The sequence below is a fragment of the Pinus tabuliformis genome, chromosome 9, assembly GCF_031772625.1.
Source record: "Pinus tabuliformis cultivar Carrire ecotype Pingquan chromosome 9, CPIR1, whole genome shotgun sequence".
Lineage (NCBI taxonomy): Eukaryota > Viridiplantae > Streptophyta > Pinopsida > Pinales > Pinaceae > Pinus > Pinus tabuliformis.
Window position 1 is genome coordinate 70,682,945 of NC_142307.1, and position 17,700 is coordinate 70,700,644.

At 38.4% G+C, this 17,700-nt stretch overlaps 1 protein-coding gene across 1 annotated transcript in view; it reads left to right on the top strand.

Moving 5' to 3' along the window:
- The window catches only part of LOC149147153 (protein THALLO-like), a 202,524-nt gene extending 193,118 nt beyond the window's left edge, over window positions 1-9,406 (top strand). Inside the window, 4 exon segments of the mRNA XM_089445003.1 lie at window positions 8,406-8,620; window positions 8,721-8,781; window positions 8,876-8,944; window positions 9,156-9,406. Of these exon segments, the coding sequence (XP_089301129.1) occupies window positions 8,406-8,620; window positions 8,721-8,781; window positions 8,876-8,944; window positions 9,156-9,287 (477 nt within the window). The 3' untranslated portion in view covers window positions 9,288-9,406.
- The last annotated feature ends 8,294 nt before the right edge of the window (window positions 9,407-17,700 follow it).

The window sequence follows — 17,700 nt, forward strand, 5'->3', positions numbered from 1 at the left end:
GAATCTCAAATCCTTCGGGTTGCTCCACATAGACTCCCTCTTTGATCGAACCATGCAAGAACGCAGTCTTGACATCCATCTGATGTAGTTTCCATCCTTGCGAAGCAGCAAGGGCTATGATCGAGCAGATGGTGGTATATTGGACAACAGGTGCAAATATCTCGTCATAGTCTATACCTTCCTTCTAAGAGAAGCCATGAGCGACAAAATGAGCCTTATACTTTTCCGCACTTCCATCAACTGCATGCTTTATCTTGTAAAGCCATTTCGAAGTGACAACTGCTTTGTCCTGGGGTCTGGGGACCACATCCCAAACATCGTTTTTCATGATGGACTCATATTCCTCGGTCATAGCATCCTTCCATACTTGATGCTTGACAGCTTCTACGAATGACGAAGGCTCATTTTGGATGATCGTGCTCATGATGGTCAGGTATCCCTGATACCTGTTCAGCTTCTTACTTTCCCGGAAGGTTCCTCTGGGTGCAATGTGTCCTTCAGCATCATCAAGTGTCCCCCTAAGCCATGAAGGCCTTTTCCTAGAAGAGGAAGGCTCTTGCGGAGGGGGATCAATAGGATCCATAGGTTCTTCCACATCGGGCATCGTCTCATCTTCCTTTTCCTTCGGTTCCCTGGTGTCAGCTTCTTTAGATCCCCTTAGAGTAGGAAGATTGTCAACTTTGCTAAGAGCCATATCTTCGTCAAAGGTGACATCATGGCTAATTTCGACTTCCCTTTGACCAGCCACATAGATTCTATAGCCCTTAGTATTTTCGCTATAGCCCACGAAGATTCCTTTCTTTCCAGATGCACCCAATTTATTCCTTTTCTCCTTCGGCACATGAAAATATACAGGGCTTCCAAAAATTCTAAAATGAGATACGTCAGGTTTCTTACCAGTGAACATCTCTTCGGGAGTCTTGGAACCCAATGCTTGATGAGGGCATCGGTTTTGTACATATACGACGGTATTTGCAGCTTCGGCCCATAGAAACTTCGGAAGTCTTTGATCATGGAGCATAGCACAGACAACTTCCACAATCGTACGGTTCTTCCTTTCCGCCACACCATTCTGTTCAGGAGTATATGGTGTAGTAGTCTCCCTCTTAATGCCAGCCTCTTTGCAAAAGTCATGAAACTCATTGGATTCATATTCAGTCCCATTATCAGTCCTTAAGATCTTGATCTTCTTTTCGGTTTGATTCTCGATCAAGGCTTTGAAGTGCCGAAACCAGGAGAACACTTCATCCTTCTTTTTCAAGAAGTATATCCAAGTCTTGTGAGAATAATCATCTGTAAAAGTGAGGTAATATAAATATCCTCCCAAGGAGTTCACAGGCATCATACCGGATATGTCTGAGTGAACTAACTGCAATATATTGAAGGTCTTACTTTGGCTAGAGGGGAATGGTCCCCTTTTGAGCTTACCTTCGGCACATCCTGGACATACACCTTCTTGCTCTAATCTAAACTCGGGCATCCCGGTCACCATTTTTCTCACATCGGGTAGAGCTTTATAATGAAGGTGAGCAAACCTCCGATGCCATAGTTCGGACTGAAGAGATGTGTCACAAGACATGACACCCAATGGACTTCCTCTGACCTGATATAATGAATCAACTCGAAACCCAAGAGTGAAAGCATCTTTAAAGTTCTTTTTCCATACACGTACCTTGCCATTGCTGAAGGCCACCTTGTAGCCTTTGTCTTCCATTGCTGAAATGGACACCAGGTTCTTTTTGAGATCAGGTACATGTAATATATCTTGTAAATGGATTGTATTTTCCTGATTCAATTAAAGAGTGACATTTCCTGCGCCTTTCACAGGATATTTTGAATTGTCCCCAAGAACAATTTCCAGGTTGGTCTCCTTCTCTGCGAGATTAGCGAGAGCTTCTTTGTAACCAGTGAAGTGCCTTGAGGCACCGCTATCAATAAGCCAATTTCCCAGCTAGTTCGGGGGAGCAGTAGTAGAGAGGGCCGCTGGTAGATAATATTCATCTTGCTTATTGTTAACAACGTTAGATTCATACCTGGAGTTTCTTGCCTTCTTGAAGGGTTGTCCTCTTCCTTGATTTCTGACATTTCTTTTACCTCTGCCATTGGACCTACCATTCCTTTGATTGCCGTGAGAGTGATTTTGATCATCGTCCCGGTGTGAGTCCCTTTTATCAGGGCACTCCCTCACATAGTGGCCCATTTTATTGCAATTGTAACATCGTCATTTTCTTCCACCCTTCGGTCCAGCCTTTCCTTTGAATTTAGCCCTGGAATTGTTTCTTCTTTTAGCATGAGAAGAAAAGGCAGAGGGATGACCTTTAAGTACGGGCATTTCTTGCTCTTCCATCCTTGTTTCTTCTTGAATGCATCTAGCCATCAATTCCTCAAATCCAGGAATTATGTTATTGTTGAGAAGAGTAGTCCTGAATATATACCATTCAGGTGGTAGTCCTCCAAGAGTTGTGAGTGTCATTTCCCTGTCAGGAATTACTTCCCCAATAGATAGGAGATCGTTCTTGATCTCGATGATCCTTAAGAAATATGCTTGCATACTTTCAGATTTGCCCTTCTTAATTTCCTTCAATGTATTTCTAAGGAACAAAACTTGATTTGCATCATTAACTTTAAATAAACTCACCGGTCTATCGTAGATTTCCTTGTAGGTGGTCAGCTTGGAAGCATAGGCCACCAAGTGCTTGTCGATAGAGTCCCGGATGATTTTCCTTGCTTTGACTTCTCCCTTGGTCCATTTGTTCCTAACAGTAGCGGATGCATTTGATGGAGGCTCAACAATCCTGCCTCTCACATGGTCCAACACTTCCTGCTCTTCTAATGTTAGATCGAGAGACATCTTCCATCCGTGATAGTCAGACTTCTCACGGAGTTTGTCTTCAGTAGGGAAGTGTGCTGAGGACCCCATGACTTCTTTAAGATAGCTTTAATAGCCTTCGGTGATTGCTCTTGCTCTTGCTCTTGCTTGGGCTTTGTCTTCACCTCAGCTCTGATACCATGTTAAATTATGGTATGTTCTATGCTTAGAGCAGTTTACTTCTTTTACTTTTATTAGCCACTGATTAGCAATCACAACATAAAGTAAAATGTAGATAGAACATTAAATGATCGACAGAAAACAAGCCAAGACAAGAGACACAAGATGTGGCGGCTAGCCAGGGACAAACCCCAATGCGGGGAAACCCTTTGATCAAATCTTCTTTTATCTTCAATAGTTCAGCAAAGAGAAATAGTACAATGTAGAATTCTGAAATTTTATAACAGCAGCAGCAAAACCCTAACCAACAAAGTCAAAGTTGGTCAAACAAGTCAGATTTGACCTCCAATCAACTTGGTCAATATCCTAGTCAACTTAGCCTCCAACAACAAGAAGAGTCAACCCAAAACAGTCCGAAATTACAGTCAAACTTTAGTCAATGCTGGACAGATCTGCGATCAACCTTTTGACAGTCAACGCTGGTCAAACCTGAGGTCAGATCACCTCGGTTTGCATGCCAAAATTTGCGGCCTGCCAAGGAGAAGTAGCCACACCTAATCCGCAGTCAAAGAGGAGTCCACGCTGGTCAAAATACCTTCCTACAGCCTTGGTCAAACTTGGTCAACGCAACCCTAATCAGAAATCTGCGTCTTCCTTTTTCAACCACACGTGAGAGAGAGAGGCTCATCTAATGCGTAGGAGAGAGAGAAGATGAGTGATGAGATGAGTTGCAAATGACTCAACCTCTCTTCTATTTATATGAAACGCTGGGCATGTGTGCCACACACTTAGCTGCTGGCCGACCTTGACAATTTGTCAAGTAATTAGAAATAAATTCATATCTCCATAAATACTCGTCGGAATCGGATGATCTTTTGATCAGTCCTACACCTCTCGACGAGAGGAATCTAGGAAAAATATAAGCAGCCATAAATAAGGTGACCCACATGGAGTTTGGCCCTAGTTGCCAATTTTAACAGAGTGAATCTTTGATAACGTCATTTTCAATGGGTGTGACTTTTCCTAATTCGTCTTGGGAGGTTTGGTCATGGTCTTCACCTTCAATCCTTGCTTCCTGGTCCTTAACTACTTTTTCATCTTTGGATCTGCTATTACCTTTTTTATTTGCTACCTTTGATGACACCCATGTTTCCATGTGCTCTATCACCTTTGCAAATATTTTGTCACAATTTTCAAATTTTTGGGCAAACAATTCTTCTTGACTTGGAAGCATTTTTCCCAACAACTGTCCAAGAACATGCTCTGATACCACTAAGATTCCAAACTACAACACTTCTAGTTTCCCTTTAAAATTTCAGAGTTTAAGTCTGAGTTTTCAGTGATGAATTTCTTCAAACGTTTCGTTTACACTCTATTGTAGGTGCTCGTTATATTTTTTTTTGTCTTCTGGGCAATGCATTCATTGCCTTACATGTGCCAACAAACTTCTTCTAAACACATATCTATCCATTTTGACAACACATAAATTAAAACACTGCTATTACATAACAGTATAACCCACAAGCAATATTTTCACATTTAAAATTTGAGTGTACACTGAACAAACATAAGTGTAGAACCTGAACTTTAGTGGTAGCGATTTGGAAAGTGTATCGACTTCAATATTGGTTCTTCTCAAGCATCGTTCCAACACTAGTTTATAATATATGATGTCCAATGATTAATACACAGGTCCACTCTTATTGATAGTCTTGGAATTCCATGCCAAATTGGCCTTTGGGGTAGCACACAACCCAAAATGAATCTACAACAATGATAAAGTGTATAAGAGTGATTGGTCACCCATTACTGTAACCTTCAAAATCCGTGGCCAACAAGAAAGTAGAGATTCGGGCTTCGATTGAGTAATATATCAGCTTCATGCTCAGCTAGGAGAGAATATGTCTTGGCTGTAACTGCGCCTGAGCTCCTCCAAGTACCACGCACAACCCAACCACTAGTATGCAACCCAGAAAGCAAGTTAATCTTGTCCAACAACGAGAAAGATGGGTGGCTTCCACTAAATACTCGAGTTTCCCTTCAATGTGAGATTCAAATCACTGTAAATGGAGGAAATCGTGCCATTAGTGACCATAACTCGTTCTTGCCTATTTTCCCAACAATACAACCTCTATTCTCAAGATTCGATAAACAAAATAGTGGGAACTCAGGCTCTCTCTCCAACAACAAATTACTTTGACTTGGACATGGATCAATGTCTCCCACACATTTAACTTCAACCTGAAAGATGATAAATGAAGAACAATAAATTAGACATTCAACTGATAACACCTCTTCTAGCTCAAATCTCTAGAAAATATTTTTCTCCTTTGAATTCCGTCGTGAAATCTGAGTGATTTCACTCTCTTGAACCAGCGTAGGTGATTGACCTTCGTCCATGACATCCCCTGCGCTCCCATGTTGTGTCGACAACTATCCTCAATGTAAATTGAAAGTGAATAAAAGATTAATAAAAGTGAATGTGAGGTAGGTCTTTATTATTATTATTATTTTATTATATATATATATATATATTTTTATTTTTATTTTGTGTCTGGACACCTAGAAACACCCCCTTTTTTCCTTGGGGGGGGGCTCCTATAAGTACACCTTTTCTTGGGGGCACCCAAAGTCCCCCTTTTGGAGAAGCATGTCTCCCACAATTGGGAAACATTTCCCCCTGTGTTTCCCCAAAATGTGGACATGGGAAAATGTTTTCCTAGGAGTCACCCTGGCTTCGAAACATGGGAAATGTAGGGGGTGAGCACCTTACCTTTGTGGATGAGTCCCCATGGAACACTATTTGGAACACATAAACATGTCTTTTACATATACGATGATAGATATCCTTTGAGACTTAACACAATAAGCACTTAATACTAAAGCTCATTTTGGAATGGGCACAATAGTGTTTCTCTAGCGATCTTGTGTACATCCAATTTTATCCCAACCACTACAAAATTTGGTTTGTTTTCAATGCGTTGATTAGAATTGTTGAAGTTAATGTGTTAGCTTCTTCCTAACCATTTTTGCGATGTACCTAGTTGCCTTGGACATCTACTATTACTCTTTTCTGGAAATTGTCCATAGGGCATCTACTATTACTATTTTCTTGTTTCGACTTGTTACTCTTCAACCATTTTGTTTGGTTCCCTGTTTATTTCATGTATTACCTGTTACCGCTCAAACTAGTAGGGGTCCTAGGAGGGGTTCCTATAGAGCAACTACTAGGTCAAGGGGCAACAATGGAGCAATAGCCCACTGTCACCTCAACTAAAGTTCCCTGCTCTTTACGGACTTTCACCGATGGGAGGAGTCCCGGTACGAGAGGAATCACAAGAATAGATGGATCAATGATAAGATATGGGGTGATTCCTAAAGCCTATTCACAAGAGAGGCTCAAGTAATTGGCAATTGGCATGTTTTCTTTGAAAGCAAGGTGGATCTCTAAGAAGGGCTATGAGGATGCCTAGACCTAGGGTTAGAGGATATGCCTTGACAATGGGCTTCCTAGGATCAAGGATCCTTGTGAAGAAATGGTTTCTATGTAATCGTTGTGGAATTTGAGTTGTAGAGTTGTGGGACCACAAAGAACCCAAGTGGACCCAAACTAGGTCAAGGGTATGGAGTTGATCAACCAAGGAGGGACTTGACCTAATTGGGGGAGAGAATAGGATCAAAGGACAAGTTTTCTTTTGAGATTTGAATGCACTGATTCAAGTGAGGGCACTAACCCAAATCAACCTAGGGCAAGAATTGGTCTTATGGCTAGGGTTTGCTATATATCGGGATTCCATTGTCGGATTTGCCTCAAATTTGGAGGACCTCTTAATAAATCTCCAACACAATAGTGGACCAAAATTCAAGGGCTTTGAATGGCTAGAATGAATTTTGCTTGATGCCCTAGGTGACCCTCTAGGGTTAGGCCTAGAATTTGGAAAAGTGAAGAAAAGAGAGGTAAATTTGACCACCAAAGGGATACGAGGATCGATGCCTTTTTGCTTGGGCTTAATGGAGTCAAAGTACACATATATCGAGAATTTCCGTGAGCTAAGGAGCCCTAATTGAGCTTTGCTAGCCTCTCTAAGGGCAACAACTAGGTCAATAGGGATTTATACTTCAAATTTGCCAAAGAGATGAAGTTTCGAGGTCTTTCAACCTAAGAGGTGCCTCTAGGAACATTCACCCAATCCCTCAAAGAGCAACACATGCATTAAATCACTTATTCAAGGTTCCAGAAGAATTTCACATTACATTAACCCATACAAGAATAATGATAACAATATACATGCATTTGACAAGTAAGATAACAAGAATAGCCTCAAAAAATTGACTTACATGAGAGAGAGAGAGTATATCCATTCATCCCCTTCGCATTAGAAAGAAGCTCAGAAGATAATAACGAAAATACAAACATCATAGTGCATCAAGAAACTCCAAAAATTTATCCCAGCAAAAGGTGCGAAAATCTCTCAAGAGATACCAATCCAATCCAAGTGATGATGAGAGAAATGAATCATCCTCTCATCCATTTATACAATTCAATAGGGGATTTGAAAAGCCTCATTTGTCTTATTTAGCCCCAAATAATAAAAGAATGCTAAATAATGACATGACTTGGTGAAAAGCCCACCAAGATAGCTCAATAATACAAAAAATAGTCTCTCAAGAGGGCAAAATAATGAATATGATCGATATTTACATATTTCAGATATTCTGAATATATCTGTTGCATATACGAACCTTGTTCGTTACATTTACTCGTACTGGCAAAAAACTAAGGTGAGTTTGCTTGATAAAGTAAAACTGGGTCAAACCTACTAGGACTTGGCAATTTTGACCAATATTTGGAGAGGTTGACTAGACTCCCCCAGCAGTTTAGAAGTTTCGTCAAGACTCATTGAGATTGTCTGAGATTGGGCTGGTGACACAAAATAAAAAAATGATTAAAATTTTCTTATTCTTCATCCATTTTCATTCTATATTTTTTTCTTTGGGGGCGGAAAACTTTAGATAAAACCATCTGCATGCGTATTGCAGCCTGATTCAGACTTTTTGCGAGGATTTTCAGTATGTTAAAGGACAAAACATGTGGCATGCCAGGTTCAAAGGTGTGGCAATTCTTATTTGTGGGATATCTTCGGGGTGTAATGTAAAATTTTGAAATAATACTTGTCTATGGTCCCTGTGGATGTATTCTCCTTGATATACACGTAATCTTGGCAAAAATAGCACTCTTTCATTTTAATACAAATAATCTCGAAAAAATATCACTCTAAATTCTTGTTAAACTTTTAATTTGACCTTTCTCATGGTAATGATAAAGTCTCCTAAACCTTGCATTATTTCTTCCCGAGAAAAATTATTCCAATAGTACACTGTCAAATACTGAACATTACAATTCTTGTTTTCTCAGTTGATTTCAGGGGATGATAACTTGCCTGAGAGGGAGGACCTTGGAGACAGGAGGAAAAGACATGAAATGCTAAAATCTGGTATGCCACCATCTCCAGATGATAGACCTGAGGTAGAAATGGAGGATAATCCTGACGAATCTGAAGATGAATTTTATCGGGAGGTGAAACAAAAAAGAGAAGCAAATCTTGCTGCCAAAGCAGAGATATATTCAAGGTATGCTATTTCAGGGCTTGGAAAAATTTGCTGAATGAAGGAATCCTAGACCCTGCTTTGGTCTCCAAATCATACTCATACTTGCACATTCCTTTTACAGGAAACCTACAATTCCAGATCCAGAGGAGGAAACAGATGGGAAGCGACATATTACTTATCAGGTATGTTCTGCATGATATTGCTTTCCTTGTGTTTGAATCCAATTAATAGCTTGTGAATGTGTTATTTAATTGACAGTTTGTTGTTTGTATTCAGATGGAGAAGAACAAAGGATTAACTCCTCATCGTAAGAAGCTTACAAAGACTCCAAGGAAAAGATACAAGGTTTGTAAATTGCACTGCTTGTTGATTTTCCGTGACATCTAACAGGCACTCTTTAGAAAAGAGGGAGAATTTTTAGCCCTGGTGTTGATTTGAATACTTTTACAAGCTGCAACATGACTTACTGTTGCGTCTACCATTATACTTGTGATTGAGATTCACTTGGTTGTAACCTCAATACAAGTGCTAAAAATTGCTGGTTGTATGCCTGCAGATGAAGCATGAGAAAGCAGTTAAACGTCGTAAAGGACAAGTTCGGGACGTTAAAGCACCTCAGGGACCATATGGGGGTGAAAGTACAGGTATTAGGACTGCAATTAGTCGCAGCATCAGGTTTAAAAACTGATGGTTCTGAAACTTGCCATGAAAGTTTCAGTGATGCGATTGGAAGGCCCAGATGGATTATATATTATACAGTTTTTGTTAGGGTATTCACCACCTTCAATTTATGTTGCTAACTAAACAGGTTGCACAATTACTAGAGTGATAATGACCAGTGTTGATAATATCGGTATCGGGAAAATATCGGCGAGGGTCCAGAAAATATCTTATCGGCAATATCGGCAAAAATATCGGCAAAATATCGGCAAATATCGGCAAGCATAAAAAATAATTTTTTCAAATTTTTAAATATAGCCGATATTTTGCCGATATTTTCAAAATATCGCGATATTTTGCCGATATTTTCCGATATTTGCCGATATTTGCCGATATTTTCAAAACAGAAAATATCGCGATATTTTCTCGGCGATATATCGTTTTGCCGAAAATATCGCGATATTTCCGAATATCGCCGATATTATCAACAGTGATAATGACAATGTAATGTTTTGATTTGTATGTATGTAATACATTGATATTACAGAGATTTACAAATGGCTTTGAGGCCTCTAGCATCAAACATCTGTTTGTAATAGGAGCAGTTTGCAAATTCATGTAGGGCCATATTTATGGGTATCATGAAGTTGGCCATTAAAGATAGATTAGGAATCCTAAGAAGGAACATAATGACCTCAGATACTTGTAGCAAAGTGATGCGACATATATTTTCATTATGATGTCTGAGCTTATTATGCATTTACAATATGGAAGGTTTGCCCTAGCAGCTTACAAAATTTTGATCTTCATTATGTATCCTCTATATGACCTGAGTCCCTCTCCAAATTGCCCTCCCAAAAAGGATTCAATCTAGGTTGTTTTTTTTTTTTAATTGGTTTAAGTTAGCAGCTGAATTTCAATCTAGGTTGTGTATGAAAACAGAGATGTATATCCTGGATCTGCTAGATTCTTTTAAAAAATTAGTAGCTGAATATTGAGAAACCACATTTTTTTGTGAAACATGCTTCCTTTGAATTTTAATAAATGCAAAATATTTATAAAGAGGAGTTTTTACAAAAAAAAAAATATGGGCCACCCAAACTTGAAAATAAATGGCTTTAAAATCCCTCATCAAAGCCTACCAATATTGCCCTAGCCACCCAAACTTGAAAATAAATGGCTTTAAAATCCCTCATCAAAGCCTACCAATATTGCCCTAGATGATCTCTTGTAACATTATTACATTTGGCTATAAGTCAATTAAAATGAATGTTCTCATAGGGTCATTTTGCCGATAACATGAAAACCAAGAATCTCGAAAAGAAACTATGAAGACACAAAAGAGAACGGCATTGCATATCGAAAAGTACATATCCATGATCATACCTCATCATAAATCAATAAAATGTTATCATAGACCACTTAGATAACAAAAAGAAAAGAAAAAGATTAAGAACCTTCAAAATATAAAAACACAAAATGAAACCAGGGTTACATAGTAGTTAGTCCCAGCCCTTTTAGTTTAAATATAGCTAAAATAAAGTAGAAAACAATAAAAACACAGATTTAAAATTTTAAAATGTTATAATTAGATTAATTTTAAATTGTAATTAAATGCATTATTAAATTTTGCAAATTAGCATTATTTCTATTGCAACATAGAAATAATTATTAATAATTTACATTTGGCTTTTTATAGTTTGTCGATATGGTCTTTTGAAACTCTTATTATTAGACTTGGGTATAGAGGTCCTATCATAAATTTCTATTATACCTTGGTTTGTGAATATGAGAAATTTTAGATTATTTGTATTACAAACATCTTATTATTTTGAATATCATTCATTCATTAATAGTGTAAAATCTATCATATGTGGTTAAGTTCGCACAAAAACCTAAGTGATCTCTACCCCTTAAAAATATAATGTAAAAATAAAAAATATATCTCACATACCATTAATAAATCTTTTTAAATTACATGTGATTTTAAATTATATGTAATTTTAAATAATACATTTTTTATTAGATTATATTAATCATTAGTCATTTTTAGAAATAGGAATATAAAATGATTATACTCATTACCAATAATTTTATCACCTTTCCAAAACAAATTGTATCATGAATGCCTACTTTACACCTTGATGTGATCTATGTACTTGTGGAAAATTAATAGAGGTAATGGGCACATTAATAGAGGCATATGGCAATAACATGTCCAATTTGATAACCAATCAAATTAAACATAAATAAATTAAAATATTTAAAAAAAATCATAAATTTCAATGTGTAATGTTATACTATATTTTTTTTTGCCTATGTATGTACCATTAGTTGACTCCATGTTGGGAACAACATTATGCCAATCATTAGTTAATAACAACTTTTACATTCTTAGAGGTTATTAGTGTAACTCTGAAAATTATCATTCAATGGCTATGTGGCATGCTGTGGCCAATGCTTATTCACAACCCAACCATCTTTTTGTCTTGGCCTTCCCTAGCTGAAAATGATACTCTTAGGAGTGAGCATACAGTACTTGGGACTCAAAATGGGATTAATGCGACATTTAGCAGTTTTTCCCTTAACAAAACAATGTTCCACAAGGTTGATACAAGGAGTTGGTCACAAAAGTGAGGGACCTATTTCTAGGGTGGTTTAGTGAAGCGAAAGAAGTAGATAAATACGATTAGTATATTAATGTTCAAAAAATGACTACAAAGTATAGTGGCACTGAAAAGGTACATCAGTGAAAATGTAAAAGATGTACCAGTGGCTTGTTGATAAGACCACCCAAATAACATTCCAAGCAAAGGCATCATCTTTCAGTTGCACTGAAAGTTCCCAACTTTGCAATTGGAAGAGACATGTACATTGGTTGGACTTGAGTCTTTGGATTTTATTTAGTTGAACATCCAATATAACTTTTGTGACATAGCCACCCACAACCATCAACCAATTTATATATATGCATGCCTTGTTGGAAATATTGAGTTGGGGGGGTGAATCAATATTCAATTGTTGTATTATGACAATTAAGATTTTTATCACAAGTTAAACCAGGACACAAGAAATAAATCAAAAAAATAATTTTATTGATGAACATTGTGAGGACTTGATCCTCTTTTACAAAAAATCAGACTCCAACCTGTGCAATAGAATCCCTGACTTCTTCAAGGCTCAAACCTTGAATGAGGACTCCAATCCTTACAACAAATCCAAGCACTAACTTGGTCAAGGCTCAAACCTTGAATGAGGACTCCAATCCTTACAACAAATCCAAGCACTAACTTGGTCAAAATGAGGACTCCAATCCTCTCAACAAATCCAAGCACCAACTTGGTCAAGATGAGGACTCCAATCTCCTATAAATCTAGGCTCCAACGGGGTCTCTCTCAATGCTCCAACCTAAACTTCAATAAAACATCATCCAAATAACTACAACACTGGTACAATAAACTTCTTCACAAATTGCTCCAAAGGTGCTTCACATGCTATTACAAAAATCTTCAAAACCGCTTCAAAGAACATCAAGTATGTCCACAAAGCGAATGCTTCAAAGAATCATCATGGTCATCTATACAAGCACTTTAAACTCTGATAAAAACTTAATCCGAGTTTGCTCTCAAACTAGTGTAAACTTTTTTCATAAACTAATCCAAAGCCACTTCATAGATTGATCAAAGTTTGCTCTTGATCCAAGGTTCGCTCTCATAAACAAGGTTAAAAACTGAGGTTCGTAATACTACAAACAAGCTACAATCCGAGTTTTAGGTTTTCCCCCTATCAGAGGGCCAAAATTCAACAAAAGAGACCTTGAAGTCACAAGTCCGAAATTACAAAGGAGGGCTTGAAGTCACAGGTCCGAATTAGAGAAGGTTATAGTCTGAATTAGCTACCGGTGGTGATTTTACAGTTTGAGTGCAGTTCGAAGATAAGCTGCTATAGTCTGGGAATGCAATTCGAATTTAAGTCTGTGATTAGGCCGTCGTTTGTAGGATGAGCTCTTGTGCAATCTATCCGAGTTCTACTCCACTGGTTGCTCAAAAGTTCTTGAACATTTGATCAAACAAACCTTCCAAGAAACCTCAATCCAAAGACCAAAATTAATCTCCAGGTAATCTTCCTTTAGGAGCTTCTAGGTTAATGAGTTATGAACCTCTTTGCTTATTTTCTCAACTCCGAATTCCTTTCTTCTCCCTTGACCGAATTGGAGGAAAGAAGACTTGTATTTATACAAGTTTAATCACTGAACCGTCAGGACTGTTGAGCTGAGGGGGCCAACTTATGTCTATGTAGGCCGACTTCATAGAGATAAAGAAATATATATTTTCCAATTTGTAAATTCAATTTCTCTAAAACGAGGAGTTGAGGCTAGTAAATTGTTGTTGAGCTGAGAGGGGCCAACTTATGTCTATGTAGGCCGACTTCATAGAGATAAGAAATATACAAATTCAATTTCTCTTCAACGAGGAGTTGAGGCTAGTAAATTGTCATTAGAAACAGCTTAAAGTCTTCTTTAGGCTTATGTGATTTTTATCTTCATTTGAATAACCTTTGTCGTCAATAACAATTATTTTTTCCTACAATCTACCCTTTTGCTATTGATGTCAACTGTTGGAAATATAGGGGAGAGGGGGTGAATTAATGTTTCACTCTTTTTACACAATTGGTTAGATTCCTTTAAACATTCAGAGCAAAAACATGAAACATCACCACATCATACAATTAATATACGAGATTTCACTCAACAAAGAACTTCATTATGTATGGTTTATACAAGTTTACCAGCTGAACTAGAAGGAAGTAGAAAACTCCCCAAGGGCTTTCTCAACAAGGGCTGGAAGGAAGCTTATGCCCCTTATGGCCTGAAGAGTTTTGTTGATTTTTAATGTACCTTGGATAAGTGGTTTCCCATGGGTTAGTCTCTACCTAGGGAAATGTGTCCAAAATAATTCTTTTCCTAAGTGTGACTTGATAAGTGGTAAAGTCAATGTTAAATTATAAAGTGAAAAGTGACTTTAGACATAAAGTACAATGTGTGTATTTTATTTAATGGGTGAGTTAAAAAATAGAAAGTGAGAATTAAATGCAAATTTATTCTTATCCCTTGATCTAAATGAATATGAGCTATTATATCTTTGGGTTGCCCAAAAGTCATTTAGGGAAACAAAAGGAGGAAAAGAAAAGAGAGACTACATTCATTCTTAATGAGCGGATTGGAGAAAGGAGGCTGAGAGTTGGAGAAAAGTTCTCAAGGAGAAATTTATTGTAACAAGTTGAATGAGTGATTTTTGGCCAAAGCTGGGCACATAAATCAAGGTATAAAAGACAATAGAAGGTACAGTATGAACAACATTTAATACTATGAGCTGCATGCTGTTCGAGATAAATTTTTGAGATTTTTTTTGGAAAAATTCGTATAGTCCTTACAATAGTACAAAATCCGTATAGTACAATGTGTATCCGTACTATACACATATTTTCAGCTTCAAGTGGGCATGGAGATCGAGGCAAAGTGGGCACAATTTTCAAGGGGTTTAGGGTTGAAGAGATAAGTTGTATTTTGTTGTTTTGTTTTGTCTGCAAATGTATTTTTCTTGAACTTGAAAGATAAATAAATTTGAAGAGCTCTCTAACAGGTTTTCCCCAGAGAAGATTGAAGGGGTTTTGCCTGGGTCTAAGTTGACCAAAAATCTATGTATTTTTATGTGTTGCTGGTCTGTTTATGTCCATATTTATTTTCAACATGTGTTAACAGTCCCATGTGTTTTAATATGAAAATTTCATTTCCAGAATTCTATATGTTGAATGTATGTTTATGGGAAAGATAATTTAACTGAATGGGAGTGATAAGGTGAAATTAAAACCGGGTTGGGACTGCAGGAAACTTTTTAGTCATCAAATTTCAACATGTTATCGGAGCTATAGGCTGAGAATTGCAGTTTGAACAACAGAAATTAGTTTGGGACAACAAACTTAATTTTTGGACAGCAAACAAAAGGATATTTTGGGACATCAAGGTGAAATTTCACACAGACTGAACTTTTGGGACAATGAGGTGTGCTGGAAAGCTCATTTCTGCATTTTCTTGGTTTTGTAAATGTTGGACAATAATCATGGCCATGTTCTTAAGGATAGATGACAAATTGGATGGGATATCCAACTATCTGTTTGGAAGGACAAAATTCAGACAGTGTTTAAGGAGGCAACAATTTGGGACATAGTGTGGCAAGTGGTTGTACCTCCTACTGCTGCAGATGAATTTGCTGAATTCACAAAAAATAATGCAAAGGAAAAAAAGATTTTGATGGACAGTCTGAAGGATCATGTGGTTCCTCAGGTGAGAGGAAACACATATGCATATCAGATGTGGACAACCCTAGCCACTTTCTATTAGAGTACCAATGAGAGCAGGAGATGGTACTCAAAGAACAATTGAAGAACATTAGGATGACAAAGGCTGAAAGTGTAGTTCATTATCTTGGCAGGGTCAAATATTTACGTGATGATTTGACTGCTATTGGTGATGCAGTTGCACCCACAGAGTTATTTGGGATAGCTGTAGCGGGACTTCCTAAGTCTTGGGAGGTATTTGGAGATGTTGTTACCTCTAGGGAGAATATTCCCAATTAGGACAAATTCTGGGATGATTGTGTGCAGCATGAGGTACGAAAGACTGGCAGTGGTGGGGTGAAGATATGAGATGAGGAAGATGTAGCCTTAACAATCAGGGGGAAGAACAAAGGGAAGGCCAAGAAAGGGGCCTCATCAGATGGGGCTAAGAGAAATGAGAAGAAGAAGAAAGATACAGATATGTCCAAAGTCAAATGTTGGGCATGTCAGAAGATGGGACACTATGCTGCTACGTGTCCTGAGAGGAAGAACCCCTTCTACATCTAGTAGGAGTACATCATCCGATGTGTGGTACATAGACAACGGTGCTTCCCGCCATATGAATGGTGCACGAGAGTTCTTTTCAAAGCTTGCAGAGAGGGCACTTGATATTGACATTGTACTAGGAGATGACCACAATGTGAGAGCTATTGGTGTGGGGACGGTGACCCTTTAGAGGGGATGAATAAGAACTTGATTTCAATGTCTGCTATGGAGGAGAAGGGGTTTGGCATCACTTTCTTAGGAGGGTAGGTATTGATGCAGGGGAGCTTCCATCAATTCGACCAAAGTGATTGGAGTTTGCTATGGGAAACTATAGAAGTTCAGTTTCAGTCAGTAGGAGCATTGGTGAGTAGCACATCTAGTAGCACTCACACTAGTACCACCAGCAGTAGAGACTTGTGCGATTTATGGCACCAGAGGATGACACATATGCATCATGGAGCTTTGAGAGTATTGAGGGAGATCACTACTAGAGTTCCTGATTTCAGTGTCAAGATTTACGAGGTCTGTAGAGGGTGTGCTTTGGGAAAGTACACCAAGTTACCATTCTGAGCGAGCAACAACAAATCTACAGGTATACTAGACTTGATTCATACTGATGTTAGTGGTCGTATGTCTCATGTGTCTTTGGGTGGTTATGAGTATTATGTTATATTCATTGATGACTACTCTAGGAGGACATGGATACATTTCCTGAAGACTAAGGGTGAGGTCTTCAGTTTGTTTAAAGAGTTCAAATCTCTTGTGGAAAAACAGACAGGTAGGAAAATTATGGTCTTGAGGTCAGACAATGGTGGTGAGTACACCGATGGTGGTTTTTCTGAATTCTGTGCATAGGAGGGCATTAGGAGAGAGGTCACGGTTCCTTGCAACCCCCCGTAGAATGTGGTGTCTGAAAGGAAGAACATAGCTATTGTCGGGGCTGCTAGAGATGATTCATGATCAAGGGTTGCCTTTGTTTTTATGGGCTGAGGCCCGCAATACTGTTGTTTATCTTCAAAATAGGAGTCCTCACAAAGTATTGGGGAATATGACTCTGGAGGAGACTTTCACTGGAGAGAAGCCTCATGTGGGACATCTTCGTATCTTTGGATGTCTCACATTTTCTTATATCCCCAAGGAGTAGAGGACGAAGCTGGAACCCATGGCAGAGAATGGTATCTTTATGGGTTATAGCGAGACTTCGAAGGCCTATCGGATCTTCATTCCTTCTAAATGGAGAGTGGTGATTAGGAGGGATGTGAAGTTCGAGGAGGAGAGGGCCTATCGGAGATAATGGGAGTATGATGAGAGAGTCACATACTTCTCCTCAACATGGAGGTCAGATACAGGGAGAAGGATCAGGGTACTGGATCAATTGGTACAGGAAGTACTTCAGTGTCAATGACATCTGGGGCACCGATGGCTAGTTCACTGAACACTTCTTTAGGGAGTCCATTGGTACAAAGTTCACATGGCACTTCAGCTAACATAGGCACAGGTGTTGATATTGGTTCTTCAAGGATAGGTGCTGGTACAAACACACCAGGGTCAGTTGGCAG